Raw genomic sequence first — 11,261 nt, 5'->3', positions numbered from 1 at the left:
TATTTTAGTAATTACTAATTCATGTGTTTATTTATTAGATAAGTTGACAGCGGATGAAGATGTTCCTGAAGAAGAAAACCCTTTGATTCTTGATGTTCCCTAAGGAAAGATGGGACGTGTTATTGGGAGGAAAGGGGCCACAGTTTTGTTAATTAAGGAGTCCTGGAAATAAATATTTTGTTTCCTTGCTTCTGGTAAGTAGCAGTTTTTAAGAAGCACTCTTGGTGGTTTTAACTTTTAAATGCATTTGCTGGTTTAGTGCAAAAATTCTCATTGGAGGTGTGAAGGGCCCACCTAACAAGGTGGCAATTAAAGTTCCTTTATCAATTGTGGCTTCTGCAAATACAAATATGATGGTTCACCTTATTGGTTGAGGCTTTGGGTTGAAGGCCCTACTTGCGTATCAAAGCCTTCCTAAACTAAAGTTTGTTGGCTGATTGTTGATGTTTATATTGGTGCAAAACTGAACGTAACTCCCTCATTGCTTGGTCTTGAATTTATTGTTCTATAGAGCTTTGGGTTTGAATCTTGAAGCTATGTTGGATATAATTATATAGTAAATTTAGTTATTGAATTGAAGAGGGGGAAATTGAAAGTTATATAACCCTTTTCTCTCATATATACTTGAAACTTTTAGTGACTTTTTGTGTTTTTGTGTATTTATTGCAACTGGCTTGAGTTATTGCCTCTCTAACGGAAAGCATGTCAGCATCCCATTCAAAGCAAGTCATATGAAAGGCTTAATACCGCATTATAGGCATTGAAATTGGTGTTTTGTTGGCCCTCTACTCCTATGTCTACTCCTAAAATTTTAGATAAACTGTTTTATCTCTTTATTTTGTGGTAGAATTCGATTGGTGTAATTATCTCAAGAAACATGGGTGTAGCAATTGGTCATATTATTTTAGCCTTAAAAAACATAGGAGTAGGCATTGGCCATCCTCTACCTTCATGTTAATTCTCATTCTTTTGATTGTGTAAATTAAGATCTTGATTATAGTCATGTAATGGATTTGAGAGATCATCAAATTGGTGCTTTGCAGAAGGTTCTCACCATTGAGAATATTGGTGAAATATCTCCTTTTTATTATATTATAACATTGTTGAGTGTTTTCTTATATTGCATCTAAAATTTTGGCCAATTGAACCGATTGTTAAGTCTTTACAGTTTACTTTTATAGTTGATACCTTCTATCTGTTTACTTCAAGCGAACTAACAAACTCATGCTTAGGTTGTAATGCTTATAACTTGAGAACTAGCCGAGATATATTAGTTCTAGGAATGGTATCTTTGAAAAAGCCCCTAATTATTAACTCCTTGTAGCAAAGGTTCAGATTGTATGGATTTGGTACTGATATGTTTGGTTAGTTTCTGTGATCTTGCAGCTATGGACTCTGATGCATATCTTATTGTAACTTTTACCGTCTGGTGGTCCAGGTTGGGATGTGCCTAAAGGAAGAAAGAATGGTTGAACATATATGGCCAGTGAAACCAGACAATTATCAGCACCAACCTTCAACATATCACAGTTGCAGCAGAGCTTCTCTCAGAGAGGTCTGTCAATAGAAGATTTGGTCGCATTGTTGGGTAAGCAACTCTAAAGATCCAAATTGCCAATACTTTCATCTAAGCATATCCTATTCCAATATATCTTTTGACGCAATGTAGGAGGACATACTTTAGGTTTCTCGCATTGCTCATCTTCCAGAACAGAATTCACAATTTCAGTGCTACGCACAGTGTGGATCCTTCATTAAATCCATCCTTTGTTGCAAAATTGAAGTCAATTTGTACACTGAAAAATTGAGCAAAGAATGCTGGCACTACCAGAGACTATTCTTCAACTACTTTGATAACACATTTCAAGGCAATCCTCCAAGGGAAGGGCTTATTTTCTTTTGACCAAGCTCTGCTTGATACCACAAAGACCAAGACTTGGTGTCTAAGTTTGCTACCTCATAAGAGGCCTTCTTCAAAGCTTTTTCCAATTCGACGATCAAAATGAGTAGCATCAAGGGTGGGCAAGAGATTAGGAACGACTGCAGGGCTGTCAACCAGGCTATCTATCTTAGCACTCAGTCCAATTCAGGATAAGCTGTAAATTTGAACATAATCTGAGGTGAAAGCTGTAGATCATACCTGATGTCAAGATATTGCTTATCTCATGATACTGAGAAAGGATTTTTATCTGATTGTAATGAAGCTTAGGATCTTTAAGAGTTAATCTATGAATTGGTGGTAGAATATGTGTTTCTGGTCGCTGGAACTGCTAAGATGTATTACACTCTAGGAAACTTAGCACAGGAACTCTTCTTATCCTTGCCACGAGTTTCATGGCAAAATTATGAGCTCAATATTACTGGTACCACATCCAACAAGTGTAACTACCAGAGAAGATATGATTTGCATCTTAATCCCAGAGAACAAAATTGAAAATTCTAATGATCTCATCAAGATGTGAGAGAACAAAAGGAATTATTAAATTGAAGGACCTCTTCAATATTGTAATATACATGGCGTTTTATAACCTCTATTGAATTGAACCAGTCCAAGTATGGAAACACGGCTTGAAAGTGAACAGTACGATTCATAAACCTACAGATTTGGAGGGTGTTTAAGCATCCATTCTCTTTTCTCCTTTTTTTTAACTACCAGCATCCCTCCTAAGAAAAATTGTAGAAGTGTTTAAAAGGAAATCAAGCTGAAATATCACACAGGACAGAACCATCTTTATCGCAAAAAAAAAAAAAAAAGAACAATTTAAAGTTGTCTGCCAAAAAATAGTTAGAAGATGCCAAAAAGAATGCTTTATTGCAAAATATTGAATTTTTAAATTTGTATGCAAGGAAATCAAGTTGAAATATCACAGAGGACATTAGTAATCTTTTCGCATGAGAGCAACCTCTGCCAATTGAATGTTACCACTCGGCATAGCCTTGCAGGGTGGCAGGAAAGAAAACCCATCGGGAAGCTTGACACACTTCAAGCCCCATTATACCATTAAAAACTTCATAAGGTGATGTCCATTGGACATGATTTGATGGATAATCTAGAACGTAGAGGACAACCGATGCATCTCAAGCGCAAAGTATAGTACAGGTTAAAAGGTACCTGGTTGAATATTATTTTTAAATTTGATTGATGATTCAGTATATGAAACTAACTAGGCCTTTTGTCCTTGTGATATGCATAGACAGTGCGTTGATCACGGGAGAAAAGTATCTAAAAAAACTATTGTCTGGGCCATTACATATGCTCTCGAGTGGTGTTTGGCAACACTTTTAAATTTACTGCATCTATGTTTGAGTCATAATAAATATTGTATACAAGTGTGATAAGAATGTTTGGATAGTTATTCTGGCACAACTATCCATGTATGTGATATTGAAAATTTATTTTATTATCATGGTATTGTTTTTCATTATGAAAAAAAGGTCAATTTCTTGTATTTAATTAATTTTATAATTTATAGGTTCAATTAAGTTTATAAGTTATAGGTTCTAGATCATTATTCTATCTATCATTCTTTAAAATAACAAAGCTCAACCAATGGGAGTTGGTCCGAGTGATAAGCGGCTCGGTTTTGCTTAAGTAAGGTTTCGAGTTTGAGTCCTTGTGTATGTAGAAAATTCCCGCCGGGAGACTCACCTATCATGTCAGGTGTGCGACGCAGGTTGGATCCGAATGTAGTCGAGGCAAAGCTTCGGTGAACCGGATGGATTACTAAAAAAAAAAAAAACAAAGCTCAACTATACCCTATGTATTGCACAGGGGAGTGTACTAGTTGTCACTAAAAGACTTTTGGCATATTTTTAATTTCTTTCAATTTAAATACTTATTCCTGTATTCTCATCCTTTAAACCTTCATAACTCATTAATTATTACTAATTCTTAAAAGTAATTGTAGTTAATGATCATTACTTAAAAATTGAAAATGTAGGATATTACATTAGTCACTGCATAGTTTTGATGATTGTTTCATGGATCCCCAAATGCCAGAAAAGGATGGGTAATTAATCTGTCGTTTCTTAATCTCCTATTTTAACTATCCTTTTTAGAATGCAAGACACTTTAGTTGTTTCTTGGAAAAATTTTTAGGTCTCTTTTAATGTCATTCTGCCATAGTTTCTTGGTGACATACAATAGAATTCTTTCTTTACCCGAAACGTATTTGTCTATCATAATTATTTCAAACAGTTGAGAAATACTAAGAAAACATGAAAAGTAATATTTAGCAAAATATTTCAAGTAACTAATTCACCAGTACAAAATTTTCAAATATTGACTTGTAAAATTATAATGCATGTTTCCAGAAATTAAAGCCATTTGTTTACTTTGTGGGAAAACAAAATTAACAATATCACATGTGGAGATATCTTCAAGAGTCAATTGTGAGTAGAAAAAGTTTTACACACCCCACAATACTCATTCTTTAAAACGGTTACCTTATTTAATTGTATAATTAGTGTGGATTTTTTAAATTATTTTAAATTTTTTTATTATTTACCTGCTAAATTAAAATATATCTAGAGGAAAATAAATTTAAATTTAAATAAGAAAGAAAAATGTTATTTATTTACAAGATGAGCTTGATGTAAAATGAGAGCATAGGGTTCACATACTCTACTGTAGAGATCAAAGCCTATGTAATTTGAGATTATAATTTTGTTTGTTAGTATTTTATTATTTTTGGAGAGAAATTAATTAAAAATAACCTACTATTTTACAAATAAAATGATTTTATGAAATTTGGATATGTATGTTTCAACGTGCAAAAAGTAATTTAATCTTAATTATATTCTCAATTTTTGAAATTTTGAAATAGAAAAAGAAAAAGAAAAATATATTTTATTATAAAAATACATTAAAATCTCTTTTTTTTAGGCATTTTTTGCAAACTTAACTATTATACTTACAAAATCTTATTGACTTACATGATAATATAATTATTATGTTTGTGGAGATTTAAAAATCTCAATGACAAAAGAATCAAATAATATTTTTTTATATTATTACTTTTTGTAGACATATTTTTTTATGATATTGATATGCCTGTAGAAACTTATTGTTTCACACAACAATTTGTTAATTAGATCAACCAGTGGAGATATTTGGATTCAAACGATATAATCTTTTAACTTTTTTTGTATTTCTTTCATAAAAGAATTTAAATCATTTTACGTATGAAACTTTATTAACTCACATAATAATATGATTATTCAAAATGTCTATAATGCTCAAAAATCTCACTGAACAAAAGGATGTCTACTTATCTAAACGTGTCCATATAATATATATATATATATATATATATTTGTAATTTATTTTATTTATTTACTATTATTATTTTTAAAAATTTTATTATATTATTATTTATAAAATCCATCTATTTATTTATTACATATAAATTAATAATCATAACATTTACGAGAACTTATTATCTTACATGATAATGTAATTAATTTAAGTTTTTTTATGATATTGATATGCCTGTAGAAACTTATTGTTTCACACAACAATTTGATTAATTAGATCAACCAGTGGAGATATTTGGACTCACACGATATAATCTTTTAACTTTTTATGTATTTCTTTCATAAAGAATCTAAATCATTTTACGTATGAAACTTTATTAACTCACACGATAATATGATTATTCAAAATATCTATAACGCTAAAAAATCTCACCGAACAAAAGGATCTACTTATCTAAACGTGTCCATATAATATATATATATATATATATATTGTAATTTATTTACTATTATTATTTTAAAAATTTTTATTATATTATTATTTATAAAATCCATCTATTTATTTATTACATATAAATTAATAATCATGACATCTACGAGAACTTATTATCTTATGTGATAATATAATTAATTTAAGTTTTATGAAGATTTTTAAAATCACGAGACTTAGACATTTTATTGATTTAAATTATTAAAAAAGAGAGTTAATTTAAATATACAAGATTGATCATCATTGTTACAAAATCTTATTAAATGCCTACAAAATCTCACATGGCTAATAGGTAATGATTGGATGTATCATTGATAGTAATAGGAAAAATATAGCTTTTGATTCATGTACTTTCCTCGCATTTCGTTTTTGATCCTTATACTTTTTTTTGGTGTTTAGGTTCTCATACTTTTATTTTTCATTATTTTTGGTTCCTTCAAGGTCCCCTATACTTTGTTCATATAGGGACTGAAAATAATAAAAAATAAAAGTATAAAAATCTAAAACACTAAAAAAAAGTATAGAGATGAAAAGTAAAACATGAATAAAATACAGTGACCAAAGGCTATGTTTTCCTTAATTATCATTATCATCATTATTATTATTTTCAAGCGCGTTTGAAAAAGTTGAGGACGATTTAGAAGAATCTCAATGTATACTCACTAATTGGGTAAACAGGTTATGGGCCAACCTGTGTGAATTGGTATTTTTACATGTTGGGTTGGGCCAAATCGCTAGATAAAATGAGCTGAAAAATCTAACCCAACTCATTTTCTAGCAGGCTAGCTAACCTATAGGCTGATCCTAAAAATTTATCAAAATTTTTTTAACAATTTAAAATTTATATAATATAAATATATATATTTGTTTCACATTTTAAAGAAAATTCATTTTATTAGATTTTACTATTAATTATCTTCTCACCTAGGTATGTTATCTTTTTTACTGAGAAAGAAAATTTGAATATAAACTCATATTATTTTCTCAATGAATTTATATTTATGATTTCAATCAATAGATCTTATGAGATTAATAAATAATATATATTCAAAATATTTGTATAAAAACTAATAAATCATCAATTTACAAACTGTAACAAAAAATTTATTTACAAATTGCAAAAAAAATTTACACTATATTTCAAATGTAAAGAACATATTTGAGAGTCATAAATTATATATTTAAAAAATATTTTTATTATCATAGATTTATAAAAAAATGTAATGTGATTAAAAATAAAAAATTACTTTTAAAAAATATGCTAGCACATAGACTAGCCCGTTTTAGCCCATTAGTTTTGCGGGTTGGGCTAGTCCAGTTCATTTTAAACATTTAACTTAACCTATCAAATTTTGTAGGTTAAACCGGCTAGCCTACTGGCTCAATTTGTTTTCCCGACTCTAGGTCAAGATCCAAGTTTGTAGCAACTTTTTTAAAAAAATGAGGGAGTTTTGAATTTTAAAAGAGAAAAGAAGTAGGATTATTTTGTGTAGCTCACGCAACCCAATGCTCAGCCCTCAATCTTTTTCAAGCTGTGGCTTGATGAACAATTAAAACAGCTCTGTAAACAATATACTGAGAGAGGAGCCACCTTGAGCTATTTTCTTTGATATGGCTTGAGGTATTTTGTCATGTAAAATATATTGATGATGATGACGAATATAATGAATGATGATTGATAATGACTTAACATTGACGCACTAATATTCTCTTTGGTGTGATAAAACATCATAATCCTAGTAAAAAAAACAAATATATTAAAGTTAGAAATCTGAAAAACAAAAAATATATAGAAGTTAATTGAGATATACGCTCACATATTAAATCATTTCTATTGCCAGCTGTAACATCACGATATTTATTTTTAGGATTTGAGTAATGTTATGATGAAATTATTTCACGATAATCGGATCATTTGAATAAAGAAAATTTACTCAAAATGATTTTGAGGATTCAATTGTAACTTATACTTTTTTTGTTAAAAAATATAAAATATTTTTTAAAGAGTTAGATGTTAAAAAATGTAAGATATTTTTAATCTTTCGAATAATTATTACTTTTTTTTTAAAGTGCCTCTATTGATAATAACTTTATATTTATTGTAGAATGTTTAATAGAATAAATATAAAAAAATAGGGTTAGCTGAAAAGTAGGTAACTACTTTATTGAGAGATGAGATTCGGTTAAAAATGCATTATATTTTTAAACGGAGGGAGTAGTTTTTAGAAAAGAAAGAAAATAAATAACGTTAGGTGAATTTCATTGTCAATAAAATTATTTTTAACAATAGAATAAAGATAAAAATAAAGTGATCGCTATATGTAGAGAATAAATAAGTCAATCATATTCATGAGAGGATAAATAATTTAGTTCATACAATTAGAAGTCATCATTCCTAAGATTTTGCAGTGGGTGTGTTGATTCTTATATTTGAAGTATATGGTATTGAGTTTTATTATATTTATTATAAGAAATTAGATAATTTAATTAACTTTTCTTCTTATTTTTTTATTCTATTCTTTTTCAATAAACAAATGGCAAATTTTTTTTTCTTTTCTTTTTTGTTCTTATTTGAAATTTTAGCGACAAAAGTTCAAATCATCACTAAAAAAATATCTTTACGATTTACAGCACATACTTGCAGTTTCCGCATAGGCTGGTCTGATCTCCTTCGATCCCAACAATAAATGAAAAAAGAAAAGAAACTAACGAAGACTTGAGGTTGACTTGACTCCTATTTATACAATGCATAGCATCAGGCGTGAAGCACTTCATCCACAAGTTTTACAGGTTGAGTCGTTATAGATTTCTCCTGTTTATCTGCTCCTCTCTTTCATTTCCTCAAGTTCAATAATCAAAACCATCATCATGTTAGTTTTTATGTCTCTTTCCTATTTGCATTTCTCTATCATGTAGTGTGTACTAAATAATTTCTGTATGTAAGAGCATGAGAGTGAGAGGCGTTGGAAACTCAAATGTGCGTAAGTTTCTCAGTAAACAAATCTGCTATATATTTCGCTTTCCCTATTCTCATAGCTTTTGATGAACTCACTATTATATATATTGTCTTCAAGATTTTGTGAGTTTATTAATTAGAGCAGGCATGGATAATTGGTGATTAACTGCCTCTGGTTCTATGATATGCATTTTTATCTAATTTCCTGAAATTCAATGAAAGCACCATTAGGTTGATTATATCTTTCTTTTACCATGTCTTTTTCATCCATATATTGTTATTGTCCTCCGTTTGTTAGGAGCACAAATTAAAAGACGACATTTTCCATCAATAAAAGCACCGTTTTATATATTATATTATTTGTGCCAAGCTCTTGCAGATTAAAAGAATGGCGACAGAAGAAGTTACTGCAGTATTAGTGGACACAGAAGATGATCAACAAATATCCTCGTTAAAATCTTCGGAAGCCACGTCAGTAATAATAATGGACCCTTGTATCTATAGAGTGCCACCGTTACTTCGCAAAATGAATGAAGAAGCCTGCACTCCTTCCCTGGTTTCCATTGGTCCCTTTCACCATCAAAACCAAACACTGAAGCCGATGCAAGATCTCAAGTTTTCTTACTACAACAAATTCCTGGAGAGGACTCCTCCACAGAATTCATTAGATGTTTATGCTGAAGCCGTGACAGAATGGGAAGATAAGATTCGACATTGTTATTACTGGTCAATACCAATGGCGAGTTTTGAATTTGTTAGCATGATTCTAACTGATGGTTGTTTCATTATTGAGTTGTTTGTTTCAGTCTTTCTATCAGCTACAGGGGAATCAAATGAAGACACTAATTTGCTGATGGAACGATGGCCAAGATCTGACATAATGCGAGACTTGATTTTACTTGAAAATCAGATACCATTCTTTGTTCTTCAAGGCCTATTCAACCTGGCTTTTCCCAGCCGCTTAAATGGAAACTCATTTCTTGAGCTTGCCTACAAAAATTTCCAGTATACTTTCCTGACATGTATATATCCTCCAAACAGCAAAATGTTTGAGAAGTTCAGCCATAACTATTTTAATGATCATCACTTGACACTACCTAATGGTGATAGGTTGCAAGTGGAACACCTCTGTGATATGTTAAGGGCCTTTTAAGTGCCAAGTAATCCTCCAGAGATGGTAAATGACCCAAATCATAGAGTGAAGTGTTCATGTACTGTAAGTCAACTACATGAGGCAGGACTCAAATTTGAAGTTCATCAAGGCAAAGGCATATTTGAGCTGGAATGTTCTAAGGGAGTCTTCAAAATACCAGTCATTGCTATTAATGGGTTGACAGAGATTATGCTCAGAAATTTGGTTGCATTTGACCAGTGTCATCACTCTTTTATGAAGTGTTATGTTACTAACCACACAACACTCTTGTATAATCTTATCAAAACTGGAAAGGATGTCGAAATTCTTGCTGAAAAGGGAATCATGGGCAACATTTTGGGGGAAAATAAGGATGTGGTGGCTACCATGATCATCGAACTTGCCCAAAATACTTTGACAGGAGCCAATAATGCTAATTATCGTGATGTATATGTAGAGCTGGGTGAATTTTATAATAACCGTTACCACAAGTACAAGGCAACCTTCGTGCACGATTACTGGAGCACTCCTTGGGAAATAATATCTTTGTTTGGTGGAATTCTGCTACTTTCACTCATTTTGATCCAGACAGTATGTTCTATCATCACCTTATTTAAGAAGTAGCTCAAAATAACTGCTCTTATGTATACCTTTCAATCTTCGTTACTGCTTTCTTTGATAATTAGCTCCATATATTTGATGGATCATTAATGGAAGCATGTATGCCACCTTTAATTTCTTAAGTAATTTCTTTCTCCTTTGTTTATAGCATCAATTTTGATCGATGGATCACTTGTGTTGTGGACTATTAGATTAAGGAATTAATTATCTGCGCGGCTAATCTTTTTCACATGATTGAATTCCTCTTCAGCTAAATTTCAAAAGCAATTTAAGTGAGCTAGTAAGATCAAGTTGAAGTGAAAAGAGAAATCGTTCTCATAGTTTTATATGATTAAAAGATTTATAATTCCTCAGAAATAGAAGCAAAAGGAAAGCTGCCATCTGGATGAGGGACAAATAACCTAGCAAACAAACAGAAAAAATCGCAGCCAAGGACTTAAATTAGATGGCAGAGGATGCTAACAGAGGCAACGTGGAGAAGAAGTAGTTGGGGGGGGGGGGGGAAGGAATGGAAAACAGGGGAGGCAAAATTTGAACCAGCCCTACTTGAAGTATGGAATCGAAACCTCTCCTGGTTCTTCTCTGCTGTTGGCTATCCTAACGAAAATCATCACCATTCATTCTTTTCAATTAATCTATTGGCTATTGCCCCAATCTGTTTTATTTTTTCGGGCCAAAATTGCTCCAATATGTTGCTTCCTTTCACAGCAACCGATCTCGAAAAGGTCAGGGATTCGACACATGATTTTCACTCTAATGAAATATTAATTATTTTTAAAAAAACAATTATAATTTTAAATATTTAA

At 31.0% G+C, this 11,261-nt stretch overlaps 2 protein-coding genes across 2 annotated transcripts; both read left to right on the top strand.

The window, feature by feature from the left end:
* The first annotated feature begins 9,090 nt into the window (after positions 1–9,090).
* LOC129290018 (UPF0481 protein At3g47200-like) lies at positions 9,091–9,855 on the top strand. The gene has a single exon (XM_054926743.1). It carries the CDS (start codon positions 9,091–9,093, stop codon positions 9,853–9,855), a length of 765 nt encoding a protein of 254 aa, XP_054782718.1.
* Positions 9,856–9,876: 21 nt separating this feature from the next.
* On the top strand, positions 9,877–10,458 carry LOC129290017 (putative UPF0481 protein At3g02645). The gene has a single exon (XM_054926742.1). It carries the CDS (start codon positions 9,877–9,879, stop codon positions 10,456–10,458), a length of 582 nt encoding a protein of 193 aa, XP_054782717.1.
* Positions 10,459–11,261: the final 803 nt, after the last annotated feature.

This window comes from Prosopis cineraria, unplaced genomic scaffold (assembly GCF_029017545.1).
Source record: "Prosopis cineraria cultivar Desert tree isolate PC_DT_omini unplaced genomic scaffold, ASM2901754v1 PC13, whole genome shotgun sequence".
Taxonomy (NCBI): Eukaryota; Viridiplantae; Streptophyta; class Magnoliopsida; order Fabales; family Fabaceae; genus Prosopis; species Prosopis cineraria.
This window is presented reverse-complemented; position numbering and strand designations above follow the sequence as displayed.

What these genes read in the sequence shown, in the direction of transcription:
- LOC129290018 (XM_054926743.1), top strand. Translation starts at nt 9,091, where the DNA reads ATGGCGACAGAAGAAGTTACTGCAGTATTAGTGGACACAGAAGATGAT.
- LOC129290017 (XM_054926742.1), top strand. Translation starts at nt 9,877, where the DNA reads ATGGTAAATGACCCAAATCATAGAGTGAAGTGTTCATGTACTGTAAGT.